The sequence below is a fragment of the Anomaloglossus baeobatrachus genome, chromosome 7 (assembly GCF_048569485.1).
Source record: "Anomaloglossus baeobatrachus isolate aAnoBae1 chromosome 7, aAnoBae1.hap1, whole genome shotgun sequence".
NCBI lineage: Eukaryota > Metazoa > Chordata > Amphibia > Anura > Aromobatidae > Anomaloglossus > Anomaloglossus baeobatrachus.
Window position 1 is genome coordinate 97,543,752 of NC_134359.1, and position 24,009 is coordinate 97,567,760.

A 24,009-nucleotide genomic window follows, 5' to 3' on the forward strand; every position below is an offset into this window, starting at 1 on the left:
GCTTTCCATTTTTCTTATGTTTTTCAAAAATTAAAGACCAGTAGTAAACATTAGGTGTGATCATCTTGGGGGCAAAAATGAACATTGAAACTAGATTTATTTTTTAATGTTCAGTACCAATCTAAGTTGAGCATTTTGACTGTTATTGCCCCTTTTAAAATTAATTTGCAACTTTTTAATTTTATAGGGCAAATAATAATGAAAAAAAAAACATCCAGCATAAAAACTAGCTTTGTTTCCTCTAGCAAGCAATGGAGCATTAATTTCTCCAGTGTACTGAAAGCTAAATTCTGCTTGGATTCTATCATAATGGTGCTTTCACACTACGTTCCTCTCCCCATTCAGTGGTCCCATCGTGGCTTCCATCCGAACCACCCACAAAACGGGTTTTGGACGAATGCGCCATGGGTCACTGACTACAATGGTGCAGATGGAGTCACCATGTACTCTGTTGTGCACCATTTTTGGGAGTATACGCTTACTGGATGGGAACATCCTGACTCAGAACCTCCAAAAGGCGTGTACTCTCGAAACTGGTGCACGACAGACCACATGGTGACTCCGTCTGCACCATTATAGTTAGTGGCCCTGTTGGGGCATATATTAATATTTAGAAGGACATGAAACAGAAGTTGCTGGGTGATGCCAGCTGCATTGCCATGAAAAGGACTGTGGTGGCCGGTAAGACGGAACGGAGTCTGCTACCTGCTGCACGTGGATGATGGGGACTGTGGTGGCCAGAGGCTATGTCAGGGCAGGTAACAGAATGGGGACTTGAGAAAAATTTGCTTAACTCACCCATAGATTCCTATTGTGCTCGGTACTCAAGTTGAGCATTTCCAAGCACCCGACATGCTTAATTAAAGTACCGAGCACCCAATGACGTTTGTGCTCTCTCATCACTATCAGTACACATTGTTGATCCATCTAATTTTTTAGCAACTATAAGGTTTTTTTCACAGAGCCGTATCCGGTCATAATGTGAACTGACCATTTATTATCAAAAAACGGAGTCAAATCTTGTTATGGGAAATCAGGATAATAAAGGAAATAATCTTTAGGAGGGATTTTCCTGCTTTTCCATGAAGGGCGCCCTCTTGCAACTGTATTACAGCTGTTCATCACAATTTTGTATCAGTACACTACTACTGATACTGAGTAACATGGGACAAATTGCCTTTCCATATTGATGAACAGACCCTTGGTAAGTATTCTTATGTATTAGCGATATTCAGGATCCATCTACCTAGTGGTGTTACAGATCTGTGTTATATGAATCTGTAACATGGTGCCCTATGGGACTATGTTGTGCCTTTGAGTTTTTCCGCCGGCACACAGATTTTCTTTTCTCAAGGATTCCATGAGAGTCCATAACAAGAAAGTCTGCAAATAATTAATTGTATGACACAGGGGCAGTCTACCCTGGAAACTATTGTTTAAGTAGGGAATACAGGGCATCAAAAGGGACAATAGATGTTCTGTGATATGGAAGTGTATGGACACTATGTGTCACTCTATTGGGTCTGTGCATGCAGATATGCAGATTGCATGGACTCTTAAGGAGCATTTTCCCTTTTATATAAAAATCCAGTAACAAATAAGTCCTTGATTTTGCTTTTATTTTTATTTTCTAATATTGATAAAAAGTATTTCACCATCCTGTAAAGTGATCGCATATTGACAGAACGTAAGATCACTTTGTGATGGGTTGGGATTGACCATTCCTTAGAATGAAGAGACTCTGGATTACTGCTGCACTTCACTAGTTTTCCATGCGGAGGAGTCCTCCAGCAACCTGCTGTCCAAGTGAACTGTAGCATGGCCCAAATAGGTGAATGGTGCCAGCTGTAGTTCCCTGTACTGTTGCATTGTCAAAAGTTCATCCAGGCAGAGGACACAAAATCAGTGCTGTGGACCCTTAAGGGGCTTTTACGTGGCAATGTAATCATAAATGAGCATTGTTAGAAATGCTTATGTCACAATTATCTTGGCTGCCGATCACCCAACAAATGAGCAAAACACCTGCTCATCAGTTATAATGATCTTTAATGCAGCATAAAAGATCATCGTTCTTGGTGGTTCACTGTCCTGTGTAAACAAGACTCTCACTGCCGAGACCTATGGCAGCCTGTGTTCTCTGAGTGATCTAGTATACATCACTCAGTGCGCATTGTTTACTTTGGTCTGCCTGTGTAAATAGGAATTTAAATGGCCACTGATTGGGAAAGCTTTACCGATCAGCAGGTCATACTGTGCCACCAGTCAGTTCATGTAAATGGGACTTTAAAGAGGTGGTCTACTACAAAGCATAGTGGCCACAGCGGTTTAAAGCTGAGTGAGAAGACCTTTTATAAATACCTTCTGCTGTCAATTCTGCCAGTGAGCAGCAGTATCGCTGTCAGCTCAGTTCCCCTGATGTGACCCCCGGCTGCAGTGACCTGTGACGTCCAGTGATTTCACATCAACTTCTGGAATTGGAAATTGACCCGACATCACCGAGGCGGGACCCAGTCTCCGTGAGTAACTGGGCTGTGGCGGAGTTTCACTGCAGGTCTCAGCCCAGCATTGCTTGTGGTTGCAGCGCTCTGCTGTGAAGGAGAGAGTGTGCGAGATGCTGGGCTGCAGCCGGGAGTCACGTGATGGGGGATGAGCAGACAGCGATGGCGCAGATATTTAGAAAAAGCCTTCTGTCTCAGATTTACACCGATGTGGTCACTATGCTTTCTAGTGGACAACCTCGTTAATTCTCTGGATAAGTCGGTTTCTTAATGGTTAGCATCCGCTATTTTCCAAAACTTTCAATTGGAAATTATTTGCTCCTCCTTTAGAAACAGCACTACTCCTCTCTTTTAGGCTATGTCTAGTTTTGTTTGGCACATTGAAAAGGCAGATATTTTTTATATTTTTCTGCAACCCCTTTATTGGTTGCCGTTGAGGATTGTCATTCAGAGTGAAAGCAATATAGACTTCAATGCATAAAACAGATTTTGTAACTCAGTGGTCTAAGGGGTACTTCACACACAGCGAGATCGCTGCTGAGATTGCTGCTGAGTCACGGTTTTTGTGACCTCATTAGCGATCTCGCTGTGTGTGACACTGAGCAGCGATCTGGCCCCTGCTGTGAGATCGCTGCTCGTTACACACAGCCCTGTTTCGTTTTTTTATTGTTGCTCTCCCGCTAATAAGCACACATCGCTGTGTGTGACAGCGAGAGAGCAACAATCCTGAATGTGCAAGGAGCAGGAGCCGGCATCTGACAGCCTGCGGTAAGCTGTAACCAAGGTAAACATCGGGTAACCAAGGTGGTTACCCGATATTTACCTTCGTTACCAGCCTCCGCAGCTCTCACGCTGCCAGTGCCGGCTCCTGCTCCCTGCACACGCTAAGCTAAGCGGTGTGCGCTGGTAACTAAGGTAAACATCGGGTAACCATACCCGATGTTTACCTTAGTTACCAGTGTCCGCAGCTTCCAGACGCCGGCTCCGTGCAAGCGCAGCGTCGCTTGCACGTCGCTGCTGGCTGGGGGCTGGTCACTGGTCGCTGGTGAGATCTGCCTGTTTGACAGCTCACCAGCGACCATGTAGCGACGCAGCAGCGATCCTGACCAGGTCAGATCGCTGGTGGGATCGCTGCTGCATCGCTAAAGTGTGAAGGTACCCTAAGAAAGCTAAGTGACTGCCCCTACAGCGCTCATGGTGACTTCCATATTGGTCATTTGACAACTTTACTAGACACAAAGAAAGATCAATATAATGTGTATTATGTGACAAAACATGACAAATAAGGAATTTATATAAACAATTCCCTTTCTGCAAATACATTTTTATATTTTGGGGAAACTGCTCTTTAAATATTGAGTAAAATACCACTGATAGGTTGTCATGTAGTGAACTTATACCCTGTGAGATGACAAGAAAACAAACTTGAAACATGCAGCATTACACCTTCTTACCTGTCATTACTCTTCCACTTTCATATTTTTTCTCAAGACTTATTTGCTGTACTTCTTTCCCTTATTTCCTCGTTGCCCTCATTTCTCTTGACTTCTTCCATCTACTGTAATGTTTAAATTTCATTTAATTTGACTTTTAGGATATACACTGTTATGATATTTGTTTCCATTATTTCCTCCATCACGGAACAGTTTTATGTGTTGCATCAAGTTGCCACATTTACTGTTCTTTGCGATGGTGTTCTATTGATAAAATCTCTATGTAATACCAATACCATACAACATATTGCTAATAGTTATGTTAAATGTATGATTTATTATGCAGTTGTAGATGGAAGCATAACTAGAAACTAACTACGCTCAGTTGTTCTCTCTTTGTCTCCTCTTCCTTCTGCTTGGCATTATTAAGAGTTATGTGTCTACGTTATGTAAACACATGCGTTCCATATTCAATCTTGCCTTTCTGATTTTGCTGTGATGTCATGTTTATTGTTTTCTGTATCCTCTAATCAACCACAGTGCTTAACCAAAGAGATATCGTCTTCCTTATGGATGGTTCGGTCAACGTTGGAAGTTCTAACTTCCCATTAGTAAGAGACTTTCTCATCAGTGTCATTGACAACCTTGGTATCAGCAGTGAAGGCACTAGAGTTGGCCTGGCCCAGTTTAGTGACACCCCAAGGACTGAATTCTATTTAAACACACTGACCTCAAAATCCGACCTTGTTGAGCGTTTGGGGCAGCTAAGAATCAAGGGGGGTAACCTTTTGAACATTGGTTCTGCAATTCAATTCGTTCTTCGAAACCATTTCACCAGAAGTGCGGGCAGCAGACTAGAGGACAAAATACCACAGCTTCTTGTGGTTCTGGCAGCTGGAAAGTCCTCAGACAACATTCAGTCTGCTGCTGTTGACCTCACGAGATCGGGGGTTTTGACCTTTTGTATCGGGCTTGGAGATGCTGATAAGGAAGAGTTGGACGCAATTGCTTTTAATCCCAGCTTGGTTTATGAGATTGATGATTTCGAGGCATTGCCTGGTTTCAGCCAGCAGCTAATAACACCTATCACCACATACGTTAGAGGAGAAGTTACAGAAGTGACAGTGACCACAGGTAAATTCACATATTTTGATCTTTTATTTACTCATAAATGACTTAACAGTTGATTGAACACATGAGAAACATTCTGTGGCATTCTTTGGTCTCATTCACATCTGCCTTGGTCAATACCATTGTTCTGCTCTGTCTGGTGGAATGTTTGATGTTGACATGATGGACCCCAAAGGTAGCTGACTGACCCCCTCTGACTTATATTGGGGTCCATTGGGTTTTGTCATGGAGTCTAGTACTTTATTAAAATGAAAAAGAAAAAAATCCTTCAAAATGTTATAACAATGGCACCAATGCAGATTTGAACATAGTCTCATACATGTAACATTTGTTTGTTTTAATTTCAAATGCAGACAATAGTAAACTTAAAATTGGTAATTTAATTACTTATTTGCTTTTGACATTTAAGAATTCTCATTTAAATGTGAAAATAGAGATCTAACATATGTAGAAATTGTATGCATGCATTATGCCTTCGTATAGTGAACACGTCTGCCAATCATTCAGTCATCTTGCTTTTCTTATGTAAACTGGTCAAAATGAATTTAATATTATATGTTTACCTGTGTTTTTTCTTATACAGATGTCAAAATTATCATAGTAGTTCTATTGTTGCAAGATAAACAATTCTGTCTGCCGGGAGCCATCAATAAAGGGAGCTAATGTTCCATTCACATTTGTGTTAGGGTTGACAAAGCAAAAACAAGCGTTTATCCACCATTTGAATGACATCAATGGCAGCTAATGTACCCCTCTATCTTATAATGGGGTCAGTCTTCCATGTTACATAAGAGGAAGAATAGTGCAGTATGCAGAACTATTCCTTACACCAAAGTAGTGGACACCACAAGGAAACCCGATGGACTCCTTTATAAGCCAGTGGGGTCTGTGACGAACCTTTGGTGTGTGCCATGTAATGGATTTAGCACTCAATTTTGGTTTTCTGTTCCTAGAATGGAAAAAATTATGCTTCCCCCTAATGGCAGCTGAAAGCAGTATCCAATATATAATTTCACTCCAAGGCTATTCGGGAGATTTTGGGTTATATGAGATGACCCTGTTATCCATCTCTCATAAAGATACAGTATTTGTGGAATGTATGTGTTGCTTTAGTGTTTAATATTAGCTTACAGCATTTCAGTGGATTCTTTAATAATATGCAAAAAAATTATCAAAGACTTACAGGGGTTGTCCACTACTAGGACAATAATGTCTGATTCCACATGTTTCCCCCCAGGTAAAATAAAAAAGCCTATGCTCGACTCTACGGTCATTAGAATTGTAGTATGGTTCTTCTGATTCACTATGTCACTTACATCATGTTCAGACCATTGCAGGACCTTAGGTATCCATGGTTACGAACATGAGCAGCTAACTGCCACCTTTTTATGGCTTGATAAAGGCCCTGCATTGGCCAAAATATCACGCTGTTTTTATCCCCTCATGTATACTGGGACCAATAAAGATTGTTCTAATTGATGAAGGGGTCTTTGATGCCTTGGATATTACAATATTGGATTTGCTTTGCTGCATTTGGAGGGCTGCACCAAGCCGCACAAACGGTTGGAGTGGTGCATGGGAGACACTTGTCTTAGACTAGTGTACCCACATTGGCCTGATGTTCCCTCTGATACATCTCGTCTAATGTTCAGTGAGTATGGAGGACGAAAGGGATTCCAAGCCTGCAGCCAACATTCCTTCTCTTTTTATGCTGATAGCTATAAGGCACATTTTAGGCTATGGAGGCCAAAAGTACTCTATAGTATCAAGCTAAACATGTATTGCCTACCCTGAAAATAACATCCGTTAACACATTCTCTTCTTCCTCCCTTTTCTTTACCATTTCTTTTGATAGATGAAGATATCAAGAAAGATGTAGTGTTCTTGGTTGATGGTTCAGATGCTGCCATATCTGGTTTCTCATCTCTCAGGAGCTTTATTCAGAGGGTGGTAGAATACCTTAACGTGGGAAGAGACAAAGTTCGCATTGCAGTTGTCCAATACAGTAATACTGCTAGGCCTATGTTCCTTCTCAACACCCACTCAGACCAGCAAGATGTGATAAGAGCTATTCAAAGTATGTCTCCGATAGGGGGCTCCCCACTGAACATAGGAGCAGCCCTAACTTATGCAACAAACAATGTATTTACTCAGTCGGCCGGGAGTCGAGCGGAAGAAGGAGTGCCACAATTTCTGGTCCTGTTGGCAACTGGAAAATCTAGAGATGATGTACGAAGGCCTGCCATGTCTCTGAAGCGAGCTCGTGTGGTGCCATATGCCATTGGTGCTGGCTCGGCAGATCGGACAGAACTTCAATCTATTGCTTTTACTCCTGACTTTGTTCTATATTTTCCTGATGTATCTCAGCTGGCGAATGCTTACCAAACATTCTCCCAACGGGTCAGCACAATTACTACCAGTGAGATAAGCACCATAGCACAGACAGTGGCAACTGGTAAGAGCAATTTAAGTGATATTTTCATAGGTTTTCATCAGTGTAGTAATGATATTAAAGTAATTTAATTTTGCATTAATAAGTTATGCTTTGTATGCCGAAGAATATTCCTGACAATGATGATTCAGTAAATTAAGAGTATGTCCCCAAAGGAATGAGCCACTGCAGGTTTCTGGCAGCTAATAATTTGCTGCAAATTTATCCAGATTTCATGCAAAGAAACCTATTATCAATCAGAAATCTTTGTCAATTTGTGGACAGATAATGAAGATCTGTACAGATATTGATGTTTTCATGGTTTCGTGTAGGTGTATGCTGCTATGATCTCGCACAGCAGTGCTCTACATTTATTGCGTAGTGCGTCCAATCTCATACATACTACAGCAGCTTTAATCTCTTAAAAAGGATGTTAGCTCTACAAAAAGGTATTTTTTTACTACATCATTGTATTTCCCCATGGAAAAATAGGTTGTGGTATCTTTTTAAAGAACTCTTCCCTTATACCACTGTTATTCCTCTTCGAAATGTATGAATAAGTTGACCATTGGGTGTTGCCATTAACCTTATCATTAACGAGTTATTCATACACTCACGGCCTTGGCAGTCTACTACTGATAGAGTAGACGATAGTTGTCTACTTATTCATACATTTCCAGGAGAAATGTCAGAGGAGTACCACAATGTAGTTTTATTATAAGATGCTCCAGAATTATAATTATATTTTGTGGGAAATTTATGTAGGAAAACGAATACCTTAAGCATCAGCTTAAGTTCCAATTATAAGAATTAAAAGGGTTTTCCCCACAAACAACATTCATTTTAAAGTTAATTTTAATCAATAGATCTTATAATTATAATAATTTATACAATTGGATGTGTTTTAAAAAGAATGTTTCTGTGCTGAGATAATCTCATAAATGTGACCCTGCTATGTACTGTGTAATGACTGTGTCTGAACATACAGGAAAATGGTCTGCTCATACCACATCTCTTGGGCTGGGAAGGAAGTAATAAAGTATGCAAACATTACAGCATGGGATCGCAAATTATTCTTTCTATGAGGTAAAATATTTTTTAAAAATAGGCAGAGAAAAGTTTTACCTCAAAAAAAGAATCAGATACGATCCCATGCTGTGCCATTTGTATACCTTCTTTTGCATCCTCCTCTGCCCAGGAACTGTAGTATGATCAGACCATATCCCTGTACGGTCAGACACGGCCATTACACAGGACACAGCAGCAGCACATATATAAAATTATCTCAGCACAGGAACATTTTTATTAAACACATCCAATTGTATGAATTATTATTATTGTAAGATATATTAATTTAAATCATTTTTTAAATTAACTTTATTTGTGGGAAAACCCCTTAGTTTTTTTTTACATTGATGGTGCTCAGTTTTCAAGAGAAATCCAACCATGTATTCCACAAAGAATAAATATATGGCACTGACCACGTAGAAATAAAATCTATGAAAATATTTATTTATTTCACAGAAAAAATAATTGCAGGGTATATAACAATAATGGTCAGCATGTTGGCTATGGCCATTTCACACACCATGTGCTTCCTCAAGATAGCAAAACTTTGAGAATCACATAGTGTGCTAAACAGTCATAGACCGGCTGCTGACCATTATTATAATGCACCCCCAATTATTTTTTCCTATGGCATCAATAAATACAGGGGTGAAATAAGTATTAAACACATCACCAATTTTCTAAGTAAATATATTTCTAAAGGTGCTATTGTTATGAGTTTCTCAGATGTCAGTAATAACCCATCCGATCCAGGCAGGTGGGGATGATCGAATACCTCAAATATTCGGCTTCCCGAATATCCGACGAATAGGTCGCCACTATGCGAATATTCGATGCGCAATATGAGTCTATGGGAAGCCTGAATAGTTCCGAATAGTTGTTACTCGGGTTTCCCATAGACCTACATTGTGCATCGAACATTCGCGAATAGTCGAATAGCGTCAACTTATTCAGCAAATATTCGTGAAGCCGAAAATTTGAGGTATTCGATCATCCCAACAGGCAGGCAAAGAAATAAAACCAAAGATGTACATACATTAAGTTTTCTGTAATAATGAGAAATAACACAAGGGAAAAAGTATTGAACACATGAAAATTCATGACACCAGCTGAATTCTATCAGTAATTAGACAGTCATACTGCCACTTAGTGAAAAATAATATCAGCTGGTTCAACTGATGGCCTAAAAAAGGTTGCGTTATTACCAAGGTGCCACACAAGAAACATCTCTTGATGCGTAAAACCAGTGAGCTGTCTCATGCCCGTCTCAAAAGTATTCTTGCAAAAAATACTGATAGTATTAGTTACAGAAGAATTTATAAACTATTTAAGGTTCCATTGAGCACTGTTAGAGCCTTAAACTTGAAGTGGAAAGAAAAATATTTCAGCATAAACAGTCCTCGACCAGGTGCACCTCGCAAACTTTTAGACAGATGAATGAAAAGAATTATCAGGAGCGTTGCTCAAAAGCCATGAACAACCTGTAGAGAGCTACAACAAGACGTGGAATCAGCAGGTACAATTGTTTCATAGAAAACAATAAGTAATGCACTCAACCTCCATTGTCTGTATGCACGCTCACCATACAAAATTTCATTGCTGAACAAAACATGTTCAAATCTGTTTAAAGTTTGCTCAACAACATTTAGACAAACCTGTGAAATACTGGGAGAATATAGTCTGGTCAGATAATGAGGCAATAATTGAACTCTTCGGATGCCATAATACACACTATGTTTGGAGACCAAAAGGCAAATCACCCCAAAAACATCCTAACAACAGTGAGGTTTGGAGGTGGGAACATCGTGGCGGGGAGTTGTTTTTCAGCATACAGCACTGCAAACTTCATATAATTGATGGAATGATGCATGGACAAATGTCTTGAAACATTCTTGATAAAAATCTGTTGCCATCTACCAGAAATATGAAGATAAAATGAAGGTGGACACTTTAGCAAGAAAATTATTCCAAACATGCAGCAAAGGAAGCTCTCAATTGTTTTCAGAGAAAAACAAATAAAGCTGCTAGAGTTGCCGAGCCAATCACCTGAGCTGAATCCAACAGAAAATTTATGAAAGGAACTAAAGATCAGAGTTCATAAGAAGTCCCTTGGTGTAGGTTTAGGATTTGTAGAGTGTGTGGAAGAATGTGCCAAAATCACACCTGAGCAATGCATGCTACTAGTTTCTCCATATAAGAGGCATCTTTAAGGTGTCATAACCAACAAAGACTTTTGTACAAAGTATTAAATACATTTTTAGTAAGCAAGTTCAATACTTTTTCCTTGTGTGATTTCTCACTATTATACATCACTAAGTTTATGGACATCTATAATTCAATTTTGTTGCATGTCTAGATTGAATGAGTTGTTACCAACATCTGGTCGTAAATTCATGTCAACAGCTTTAAAAATATATTTACTTAGAAAAAAGTGACATGTTCAATACTTATTTCATAGATGTTGCTACTACGCAGCGAATGCCACATATTGCTTATGGAATGCATTTCATGGCGAATACTTATTACATCAGTCATGGCAGGCAAGCTGATAGGTCTTCTTTAAATGAACTTGAGGAAACACTGCAGGATACCCATAGTAGGATGGTCACTAAGACACACTTGGATGATTAAACCTCACCTGCAAAGCTCCTAAGACCTGGATCACAATGGCTCCCATGTGGCATCTCCTACTATAGTCGGAGAATGAAGACCCAATATGTGTCATGACTCATGAGTTGAACTATACTCTGAAAATGTTTTATTCCTTTGGGGTAGTATTTAAATTTCTTATCTTTTACTATTTTTATGGCTTCTATATCAGATATTCAAGTATTTTCTGCATTTAGTTTACAGCATAGATAATTGTGGTGAGGTAGGTCACATTTTGAAGATCTATTAAAGGGTTTGTTTAACTTTTAAACCATTTTGGTGCCTTTTTGTACAGACACAGAAAGTAAAAGGGACATCTTATTCCTGATTGATGGTTCCAACAATATTGCTGGAAGTTTTCCACTTGTTCGAAGCTTTGTGGCAAACATCATTGATGGTCTCAACGTTAGCCCAGATGAAACTCGCATCTCTTTGGGTTTAGTCGGTGAAAATGTGAAAGTGGAATTTAAGTTTGACTCGTATCAAACAAAAGCCGAGGTAGTCAGTACAGTACGAAGGATGAGATTCAAACCAAGCAAGGAGTTCAATATTGGAGGTGCTCTGGATTATGCTCATGACAATCTTTTCACACCAGAGTCTGGAAGTAGGATTCAAGAGGGGGTACCACAATACCTACTCTTGCTGGCTGCAGGCAAATCTGGAGACAGCGTAGATCAGGCAGCACATAAATTGAAGAGAGCTGGTGTGGTGCCATTTGCCATCAAGGCACAAAAGGCTCAATCTGAGGAACTTGAGAAGATTGTTTTGGCACCACAATTTATTGTATCCTCAGAGTCTCTGGGAGAGCTTTCCTCTATACAGTCACAATTTATTAATCTGATAAAAACCATCTCAGTGGAGGTGCCAACAGAAACTTGTAAGTATTTTTATGTTTGTATTTCCGAGATTTCCACGTTTGACGTTACTCTGGCATAGTTTTGGACACAATGCCTTACTTTCTGGTGGAGGTGTATCACAATCACCCTACCTTAACTGAAAATAGCACTCACACAGTAATCAAAAGACATTTGCATAACTGCACTGCAAAAGAAAGTCTGGTTCTTTCTTCCCAAAACTGCTTTGAGAGATCCGTGCTGGAGCAGTAGGCTCTGAGCTCCTTAGAGTTAAGCTTCTGCATTTCAGAGACTGGATGTGAGTTCGGATCAAATGAGTATGCAGTGGCATGCCTTTCATAGTGGCAATGTGGTTAGGTTCTTTAGTTGCTATTTACTGGGACAATATGGTCTCATTTAATTGGAGAAATGCTCAATAAGTAGTATTTTGGCATCCAATTATGTAGCACTGCGACTGAGTCCCATGTCAAGGTCAACACTTTGGTGGCACAATGGCTGGCTCTTTTATAGGGGTGCTGCGGCTGCTCTGCACTGCGATGGCTACTGTTACTTTGAACTTTGACTGTCACTTTTAAAGCTTTCGCTCTCACTAGTATGAGAGGTCTGTGGCTGTCACTGGTATAGGACCGCTGTGGCTGTCGCTTATAGGAGTGCTGTCGCTGTCACTGGTATGCAGGGATGTTGCTGTCACTTTTGTGTTGCTTTGGCTGTCACTGTTGTGGAGTTGCTCTGGTTGGCTCTGTTTTACAGGCCCACTATGGCTAGCAGTATGGGGATATGAATGGATACAGTGTATGTTTGCGTTAGGCACCAAAAGAGCTTGCCTGCTCCCTGCGGTTAAGTTATAATGTTTATATTAATAAGACATGCGCTTCCACTCCCTAAGCATTTAGTTTCTGCCATCTTTTAACAACTACAGCATATTGCATCTCCTTTTTGACTTTATTATTATTGCTAACTGAACGAAAACTATCAAGACACATAGAATTTTTGTTAGTATGATGCATTGACAAATGCTGTGAACACGGAATGCAAAAATATATATTTTAAACTCTAAACACACTTGTCATTTCTAACCATCTATGTGAAGGATTATTACTGCCTTTGGTACCTGCATATACATCATTACACTCTTTGCACTGAATGGAGAAGCATGTGCAACCATCCTTTCATTCATCCTAGGCCTGGATGCATTGGCCACAGGGTGGTTATTGGAAGCTGGTTCTCCATTTAAGTGCAGATTCCAGAGCTGTGACCCACCTCTATTACACATGTATCATGTGTATGTGTGAGTCAGGAATACCCCATTCATGGTGAAGATGATCTGGTAATGAACTTCTTATGCAGAACTGTCCAAACCAGATTAGACCTACTTGTTAAAAGTTTAAACATCAAGATAAAGACACAGTATTTTCTTACTGATGACTCTGAAAACCATTGGAAGACCATTAGTAGAAAGTGCTTAGAGGTGTCAGCATTGACCTGGGAAACAGAATATTATTTTAGATATTTTGTTAGTAAAAACATAGATTATTTGATCATTTTCTTCTGGAACATTGGCGTCATGTATATGTACAGCTTTTAAAATGTGACTAAAACTTCTGAAAATCATTGACTGGATGTTTACACTCCATAATTCTACAATAGTGTTGTTCTTTAGATATTTTAAAAGTATGGCTATGTAATTTCTTGTTCTCTTGTAATTCTAGATGATCCCGGCAGAAGGAAAGATATTGTGTTCTTGATTGACGGATCTAACGATGGCAGGTCCAGCTTTCCCTCTATTCGTTCCTTTATTCAAAGGGTGGTGGAAAACCTTGATGTGGGTCAAGATCGAATTCGTATTGGAGTTGTTCAGTATAGTGATTCCACACGACCCAGTTTTCTACTGAACACTCATCCAGATAGTCAAGGAGTCCTAAGAGCTATTCAGCAATTATCCCCTATCGGCGGACCCTCTTTAAACACAGGGGCAGCATTGGACTATGTCACCAGCAACGTCTTTACCAGTTCGGCAGGCAGTCGGTCAGCTGAGGGCGTGCCACAGTTCTTGGTTCTGCTAACCACTGCCAGATCAAGAGATGACGTCAGGAGGCCAGCCACAGGCCTAAAGAATTCGGGTGTTATACCATTTGCTATTGGAGTCCGTAATGCTGACATAGGAGAACTGAGAACGATCTCCTTTATTCCTGACTTTGCAGTTCATGTCCCTGATGTCAGCCAACTGGGTTCTGTTTATCAGACCTTAACAACAAGAGTGACTGAACTTCAAGCTGGTGATATTGAAATTTTAATACAGTCGCGTCCTACAGTAACAGTAACTTCACAAGGTTGGTAATATTGGAATGATATAATTTTACTACTAACTTCTGACTACTATATTATACATAATTGTATAGTAATATAGTAAGCCTTGGGTCTTATAACCTTGTTTCAGTCCAACTGTGGGTGGTTCAGGTATTACATCAAAGTGTTAAATATGGGCACAACATGCCCATCTGAATGACGCGTTATACAGAAAATGATGTAATTGCACATTATGTTTAACAATATAATAATACTTTACTTTGTGTACTGTAATCTATAATAGGTGCAAAGAGAGATGTGGTGTTCCTTGTTGATGGGTCAAGGGGCGCAGCCTCAGAGTTCAACAATGTTAAAGGACTGATCGAACGGGTTGTAGCTGCAATGGATGTCAGTCCAGACACCACACGTGTAGCTGTAGTCCAGTACAGTGAAGACCCCAAGGTGGAATTTTTGTTAAATGCACACTCCACCAAAGAAGAGGTTCAAAGTGCCATAAGAAGAATTCGACCAAAGGGTGGATCAACAGTAAATACCGGTAATGCCCTGGAGTACGTATCCAAGAATATATTTACCAGGCCATCTGGAAGCCGTATAGAAGAACAAGTTCCACAGTTTCTTATAGTAGCCTCTTCTGGACCTTCATCTGATGATGTTGGAGAAGGAGCAAGAACGGTTAAAGAGTCTTCCGTGTTTCCTTTCATGATTGGAAAGAACATTGACAATGAGGAAGCCAGTAAAATAACTTTTGGGCAAAATTTTATATATTCAGTTTCTAGTTTCCAAGAGCTGCCAGCAATGGAGCAAAGGTTTCTTTCAAGTGTCACTAGCTTGGATCAAGAGAAAATAAATGAATTAATTTCAAAACAATCAGGAACGACTACAGGTAATAATTTTATAAAATTTTGAGTTCCCAAAATGAGGATGAGAATTTTCATAATTACTAATTATTCTCCTATAAATTCAAAACATTTTCAAAACAAGTAGAATAAAATTTCCCTTGTAGCACAAGCTTCCAATGAAACAATTTTTTTTATTTGAAAAACATTTAAAAAAAAAAGTTTATGTGCACAAACAGAAAAAAGTTTTTTTGTGCTTTATAAAACCTGAGGGCTCCTGTGTTTTCTATGGGAGACGCTGCTAGACATCTCTGGCGGCCTTTGCTCTTAGAGAACAAAAATATTGCCAGTTCGAAATCATCGTGCTGGATCATTATCTCCCTTATCTGTTGGGGGCTAGTTGAATCCCTTTTACATCTTAAAATGTCTGATGAACCCATTGATATTGCCAAGTTTGGCTGATCTAAAAGCCAAAGCTGTGTTTTGCATTGGAAACTCATGTTTGGAGTCTTTGACTTAATACCCCCATAAATGTTAGACTAAAGACCCTGTCACACACAGAGATAAATCTGCAGCAGATCTGTGGTTGCAGAGAAATTGTGGACAATCAGTGCCAGGTTTGTGGCTGTGTACAAATGGAACAATATGTCCATGATTTCACTGCAACCACAGATCTGCCAAAGATTTATCTCTGTGTGTAACGGGGCCTTTAGTCTAACATTTATGGTGGTATTAAGTCAAAGACTCCAAACCTGAGTTTCCAATGCAAAACACAGCCCAATTTTGCATGAGAGGGCAAAAAGCATAATGAGGTAGATTTACTAAAGTTGACAACTTAGAAGAATCAGACCAGTCAGGCAGGAGATACAGCAAATGTATTTGTTCCAAATTTTTGGTGAATTATGACATATGTTAAGACACAACCACTTTTCAGTAAGAAGAAACCAAGTGTCTGAAACACAGAACAAATTTAATGGAAGGTTTGCATGTCAATTTATTACAAATTAAACAAGAATTCAGATGCTTAGTTTATTACATTTCCTCCAATATAAGTGATTAACCAAAATGGTGGGTGAAGGGACAGAAATAGGTTTAGCAATGGGTTAACTAAAAGAAGTAAAGATGGTAGATTAATACAAATAATAAAGAGGTTTTTACTACCAAAGACATCCACAATAAAAGTGATAAATGATACTGGAGGTCCCATGATCACCAGAAGGGGGGTTTCAGTACCCGGTTCTTCCTCACTTCTTGAATAAATGCTGCTCCTTTTATTGGGACTGACAATGATCAGTTATCTCTGTCGAATGAACAATAAATGGAGCTACGTTGCGTATGTTTGACAATGCCTTGCAAAACCTCTGCTTAAGTTATTGTTGGGGGTACCAGCGGTGTGACCTTCAGCAATTCTTTAGTAGTGCTTATCCCATGGATGGTGGTAAAAAGTTATGAATGAATCAGCCAAAATTTAAATTCAGCAGTTTGCTCGAATTTTCCCAGAAAATTAGATTTGCATTGAATTTATTCAATGGGAATAAAATGGTCCTTATACTCAAAGGTCCCTCTAGAAAATAATAAAGTCATGTTGTCTCTCAACTGTCTCACCACAGCAGATTCTCTACCGGTTATCCGCTGGCTTACTTTGGCTCTTTTCTCCATGTCAGATGAAGTCTTCTTCCACATCTTTTATTTTACGCCAATGCTTCCTGTGCAGAGTAAGCTTCTGGTGATGCTCGTTGTGATATCACAACATGTATTGCTCAAGGTACTGACCTGTCCTTCAGAGATCTGAGTCATCTGAAGCCTATTCAATTTAGGAAGCATCTTCCCAGAGTGAATGAAAAGACTCTGTCATCTGCCATTGACACAGGAGCAGGAGAAGCCAGTGGAGGACCAGGCGGTGAGTTGTGGCACCATATAGGTGAGCATTAAGGCAAGTATACATTTTTTTTAATAAGCCTTATCCTGGGCGTCTATAATCAAGTAAAATAGTGGACATCTGGACACTATTTTCTTCTATTTGCATAAATCACAAAAGATTTCCGATTCGGGTGCATCCGATGCTTTTTGTACAATTCAAAAGATTTGTCTCAAAAGGATTTGCTCATCACTAGTGATAAATATCTATGATCGTAAACCCTTTTAAAGCTTTTGAGAATATCATATATGAAATGTTTTTTCTATTCACAAATATCATATTTCTTCTTTTCTATAGAGACTGATCCAGATAGACGGGATATTGTCTTCCTGATTGATAGTTCCACAAAAACAGGTTCTGATGGCACTGTTAACATTCGGGATTTTATCTTGAAAGTTATACAGAACTTAGACATTGCTCCCAATAAAGCGAGGGTAGGCTTAGTTCAGTTCAGTAACAATCCTACCACAGAGTTCCTTCTGAAGACCTACATGAACAAGCCTGCCCTGATTCAAAACATTCGTCGTCTACGACACAAAGGAGGGGATCCACTAAACATTGGAAAAGCTCTTGATTTTGTAGCAAAGAATCATTTTATAAAATCAGCCGGGAGCAGAATAGAAGAAGGTGTGCCACAATATCTGGTACTTCTTACTGGAGGGAAGTCAAGAGATGATGTTACTGGAGCTGCTGCATTACTTGGAACTAACAAGATCAGATCTCTTGCTATAGCCAGTGGCAGTGCTGACAGAGATGAAGTGCAACGCATTGTGTCAGACCCTCGTTATCTCTTCACTGTGAGGGAATTTAAGGATCTATCGAACATTGAAAACGTCTTATTCAGGTCGTTTACAAGTCCTGTTGATCCAACTTTGCCACCATCACTACCAGAACCAACAAGCAGTAAGTATTCAATATTAACATATGCAGTAAAAGGGAGTTATCCAGGATTTGTATAATTTTTGTGTATGGGGCTAGGGACTAACAGACAGATAGTTGCTAACTACTTTCCTGTTCTGCACGGGGACGATCTCTGTCTATTGAGCTGGAGATTCCCCTGCTTTATTTCACTTTTCGTCAACAAAGCAGATCTTCCTTTTGTGGTCTGCCCAGTTGATGGGGCATCACTGCAGACATCATACTAATTAACAGCCAGTTCCTTGCAGTTAGGCAGTGGTGATCCATCTTTCAATCAGCATGACAACGCCAGAGACACCCCATTAATAGAGCAGAGTGGAAAAGAAGACACTGTTCTGTCAATGTGACATCAGAGGAAGCTGGGTAATCATCATCAGGAGTGGTCCATGACTGCTCTGAAATCATTGCTAAGAAGAACAGGCAGGTACTTAGCAACTACTTGACTATTAGTTCTTGCCCCATATGCAAGAAAATAAAAAAATAATGAATAACCTCTTTAAGTATGCAATTCACAATGTATGGTATACCTCTACCTCATAAGGAGCTTTTTAAAGGGGTATCCCCATCTCCAAGATCCTATCTTAATATATAGTAAGTGTAAAAATAATAATAATAATAATAATAATATTCTAAAATACCTCCAATTAGAAATGTAGTATAGTTCTTCTGATTCACTATGTTGCTTACCTCATGTACAGGGTATTGCAGGAACTTAGGTATCCGTGGTTACAACCACGCAGATAGTTGCAGTTAGTTAGTTAGTTGCTAGTGGTCATAAGTTATGACCACTAGTAACTAACTAATTAACTGTGACTACATGTGTGGTCGTAACCGTGACAACCTAAGGTCCGGCAATGCCCTGAACATGAGGTAAGCAACATAGTGAATCAGAAGAACTATACTTTTTGGAGGTATTTTCTAATAATATTGTTATCACACCTAGTACATATTGAGCTAGCATTTTGAAGATGGGAATACCCCTTTAAGGAATATGATAGTCATTGTGGATGTGTAAATATAATAGCCTAGTTTGGAAAAGCATCCATTGCAATTCATCTAATGTGCCAAATCATTGAAAATGCAATTTAGAATTCTAAAATATGTAGAAATCTTAGTATATTCTTTATGCATACCAAACTATGGTTTAAGGTACAATTTGGTCCCTAGGGCAAAAGGTCTACTGCTACTGATTTGTCCAACATCACCCTCACCTTTACACAAATTTAATTAAGGATTCCGATTTCTAATTTTACAAATTTGATCTATTGTCAGTAAAACGCATTTAGCATAAAAAAACGACAAAGTGAAAAATAAGTACACACCAAAACCAAGCTTAGAAACACTTCCACTTTCTATATACTTTTCATACAAAGTTTAAGATTTAGCATCTCAACGAAATGTCTTGTATGTCTACTTTGTACTGCCAACGAGGAATGACTTCTTCAATCATTTCTATTTTCACATGTGAAATACAATTGCCTCATAACCAAAAAAGTCGTAATCTCACTGTAATGTTTCAGATGGAAAGAAAGAAGCCGACATTGTTTTCCTTGTGGATGGCTCCATGAACTTGGGACGGGACAATTTTAAAGAGGTTCTTCAGTTCGTATCAGGCATAGTTGATGCCCTTGTGGAGGAAGAGGGAGCTATTCAGATTGGACTGGCACAGTACAACTCCGATGTGACAGATGAGTTTTTCCTCAGAGAATACAGGACCAGTGATGACATCATGGATGCTGTAACAAAAGCCGAGTATAAAGGAGGAAGAGTGGCCAACCTGGGCACAGCTATTCGCCATTTGCAGGATAAACACTTTATAAAAGCAGCAGGCAGTAGAATTGACAGCAACGTTCCACAAATTGCTTTCATCGTCACTGGGGCAAAGTCAGTCAGTGATGGCCAAGCTGCAGCACAAGCTTTGTCTAGTAAGGGAGTCAAAGTGTTTGCAATTGGGGTGGGAAGCATAGACACTGATGAAGTTTCCAAAATATCAAGTGATTCACCAAGTGCTTTCCGAGTGCCTAATGTTCAAGAGCTTTCAGAGCTGAATGAACAGATTCTAATAACACTTGAAACTGCTCTGCAAAAAAGGAGTGTTTGCCCAGGAGTGGTAGAGGGTGTCAGAGGTAGGTACCTTGTTTTGTTCTGTTTTCATATATATTCTTGTATCACTGCACTTATTAGCTATGCTTTCTAGCAGAGGTGAACACAGATGAGGCCTTGGTCTAGAACAGTATATGGGCCCTTTTCAGTCCAATAATGTCTGTGACTGATCCCTCTTGCTTTGGCGGTAAAAGTAACCCCCTTATTACTCGGGGTCCTGTGAGGCTGCACCAATGATATGTCTGCCTCTGATTTACAGTATGAGCTGATATCCTGATTAATAGGTAAATTGCATACTGCCCTTCAGGACCATCATGACTTCCTCAATTTCATGCCCATTCACAGGATAAGTGAGGGTCCTAGCAGCTCACTAATCCATATGCCATTGCATTCTGTGATGGGAATAATTATAATCTCATTAGAGTTAAAGGGTTTCTCATGATCTTAAATGGGTAAAAGGGAAATATTCTTGTAAAATCAAGCAACTTTACTATTTACTTGGTATTAAAAATCTTCTAAGTTCTCAAGAAAGGAGCGATATTAATTTTATTGTTTACTACCTATTGTATAGGGAATCAGGAACCATTGCAGTATATGAGTGGTGGATGAACATGTGCTAACAAGCTCTTTCCAGGAGAGCTTGTAAGTGCTGCTCTGAATCTGGCCGGATCACTGGAGCGCACTGTTAGCACTCAAGATGGCTAGCTTTAATGCAACTGCACTTCTCCAATGTTATATTTTTAGGTAAGTGCTCTGATTCTTTGTAGTTTGACAATGTTTTTTATCAGGTACAACTCTTCCTCAGTCAACATAGTGCCGCAACTCACCAAATTGATGAGGACAGTAGACACCTGATCCACATAGCATAGTATGGACCAGAATTGGCAATCACAAGTGATCCAACAACCCAAGCAACCTCTGCTGGGTGCTGTAGCACGCCCCTGTAATCCTAGCTATATTGGGAGACTTGGGCTGTTGGTTCACTTGTGAGTGTCAGTTCTGGTCCATATTGTGCTATGTGGATCAGGTGTCTACTGTCCTCATCAATTTGGTGAGTTGCAGCACTATGTTGACTGATGAAGGGTTGCTCCTGGTCTAAAAAAATTGTTAAACTACAAAGAATCAGAGCACTTACCTAAAAATATATCACTTATGCATAGCCAGAATCGAGCCAACTGTGCAATACAGTGTAACTCAGCACTTCTCCAATGTTGCAGAGGTAAAGATTCTAGTGACCAGGGGTGGACATATCATTGGTGCAACTGCACAATGGGCCAAGAGGTAAGGGGGCCCAATTCAACCTACAAAGCAGGTGTATTTTGATGATCTGTTGGACTGCAAAGGGTCCATATACTGTTCTTGCACAGGGGCCCTTTCCTGTCTATGTATGCCAGTGCAACTGACTGCGGGCACTAGAGAACTTACAGCTGGATAGCAGTGCAACAGTGCCGTTGGTCTAAAATATCACTCATACAGGAGCGCACCATTCCCCGGCAAGCAGTACACTGGGATGATGTGCACTCCTGCAGAAAATAATGAGAACAACCCTTTACATTTTTATGGGAGATTCTAGAAGTGTATAATGTACTAGCTAAAAGCTTGAAACAGTCTAATTTAATTTATGCATTACGCTATATTTCCTTTTTTTATTGTAGTGAATATAACAATAATGTTAGTATGATTTCATTCTTCAGATCCTACTCTCGTTACACACATTTTGTAGATATCTTAACAATAACTACTTTGTAAGAATCACCGAAACCCTAATTCACTATGTGCAGACTACAGTTGCACACTTGATTTTACGTTGAATAATGGTAGAATATTGTGATTTACTTGCAGATTGTAACCTGGAAGTGATCATCGGATTTGATGCCGAAGTCAGCGCTGGGCAAAATCTTTTTAACACGTACAGAGGACTAGAGTCCAAATTGAAGCATATATTGGAGCGTATTTCCAACATGCAGAAAATTAGCTGCAGTGGTGACAAGAAGCCTACCGTGAAAGTTGCCATTTTGTCTCAAGGAAGAACGGGTCCAGTCGAGGCATTTGATTTTTCAGAGTATCGTCAAGAGTTGGCTGAAAAATTCCTTGCCATGGGCACGAGGGGGCCATATGTGTTGAATGGTCAAACTTTACAAACATATCTAAATAAATTCAAGACCTCTGGAGAAGATAACAGTCTTAAGGTAGGAAAGTTTATAGGGGCTTAGGAATGCTATACTGGCTTATCTCCTTAATAATCTCTAATTTGTATTTTCATCATAGGCTGCTGAGGGATGTATGGGGTGGACTTCGCAGCCGAGTCTGCTTTATACGTTGCAGATGCTGGCTGTGTGACATCGTTAGCATCTGTCTCTAACAGCAGTAACTAGAATTAGCTCTGATCGCTGCTGTTAACCATTTAGATACTACTGTCAATCACTTATGCAATCGTGTAAAGCCAATATTTTACAAAAACAAGCCATCATATGGCCATGAAAAAGGATAAATAAAAAAGGGGACAATAGGAAAATGCTATACTAAAAAATGTTTGGTATTTAAGGGGCTTAAAAAAGGAATGAAAAAGGATATAGATAACTTGCAATATGCATGGCTTTCACACCTATATATCCATCTCACAGTGTAAATCAAACTCTACAGTGAGTTTATTAAGAATTGACAGTCATTTTTTTTATATTCAGGTCGTTATCCATATCACAGATGGTGTTGATGTAAGCATGTCCGAAATGCAGCAAGCATCTTTCTCACTGCAAAGAGCAGGTATGTAGCTTTAAAGAGAGTAGTACTAATAACATGGTAGTATGGTAGATTTGTTTCCGTTCCTCTAACATTCATCCAAATAAATTAAGATATGCAGTAAAGAAAATAGATTCATTTTTTTAAATCAACTTTCCACACGTTCAAAGAAACACATGTGTAAAATATATAATAGATTGTATATATACTAGCCATTATTAATTGCTCAATAACACCCTACGGGTGCCTAAACTTAGTCCAAGTCTAGATGGATAGGCAGATCTAATTAAATTAACTTGACTACCTTCCTCAAAAAGAAACGTCATGTTTGTGTGTCGGTAGAGGCAATTTTGCAATGAAGTCCTGTGATCACAGCAGCATCAGCACTAATTAACGAAGTCAATGTCTATATTTCACAATGTTTTCTATCCCTTGAGAGGAGCCATGAAGTAGCATCTAGAGCAGGGGTCCCCAACCTGTTGCTCGGGACCCACATGTGGCTTACTGGGCCATGATGGATGGATCACGGCTGTTAGCCAGTCTTGCATATAGCTATGAAGAGCAGGTCTCAAGATGGTGACATTTGTGAGTAGCCCCACACAGAAGAGCAGATATGAGTGGAAGTAGGAACCCATGGTTATTCGTATACTGTCTTGGTGTGGAGATTTTTTGGAGACGTTTTAGCTGTCATTATAGTGGTAATGAATGAATGCTCTGGGTGTCATTACTGTGAGGAGAGGGAGCTAAACGTGTCTCGCGACCCTCTCTGAGAGCTGAATGTGGCTCTCAAGGTCAGAAAGGTTGCGGACCACTGGTCTAGAGCTAAAGACAGTATTTAGTAACTGAAATAAGAGTATCACAAAACATCACAGTCATGGTCATAGTCATGCTACTTGGAGATATAATATAAAGAAAGCATATTACATAATGAATTGATCTTGACTTTAACATGTATCTATAGGAGTAAGAGCTTTGCTTTTTGTGGGGATGGAAACAACTCCCAAATTTGACCAAATAATGCAGCTAGAATTTGGCAGAGGATTCACATACACTAACCCACTGAGATTAAACCGCGTGGATCTGGATTATGAGATTGTTGAAGAACTGGTGAGTTCTGCTTTTGC

General features: G+C 39.6%; 1 protein-coding gene across 1 annotated transcript in view; it reads left to right on the top strand.

The window, feature by feature from the left end:
* Positions 1-24,009, top strand: part of COL6A3 (collagen type VI alpha 3 chain) — a 189,811-nt gene that overhangs the window by 90,049 nt on the left and 75,753 nt on the right. The window contains exons 5-14 of the mRNA XM_075317522.1: positions 4,472-5,065; positions 6,918-7,517; positions 11,506-12,087; positions 13,774-14,394; positions 14,655-15,254; positions 17,423-18,028; positions 19,564-20,169; positions 21,989-22,335; positions 22,831-22,909; positions 23,847-23,992. Coding sequence (XP_075173637.1) covers positions 4,472-5,065; positions 6,918-7,517; positions 11,506-12,087; positions 13,774-14,394; positions 14,655-15,254; positions 17,423-18,028; positions 19,564-20,169; positions 21,989-22,335; positions 22,831-22,909; positions 23,847-23,992 — 4,781 coding nt within the window. The remainder of the gene's footprint in view (positions 1-4,471; positions 5,066-6,917; positions 7,518-11,505; positions 12,088-13,773; positions 14,395-14,654; positions 15,255-17,422; positions 18,029-19,563; positions 20,170-21,988; positions 22,336-22,830; positions 22,910-23,846; positions 23,993-24,009) is intronic.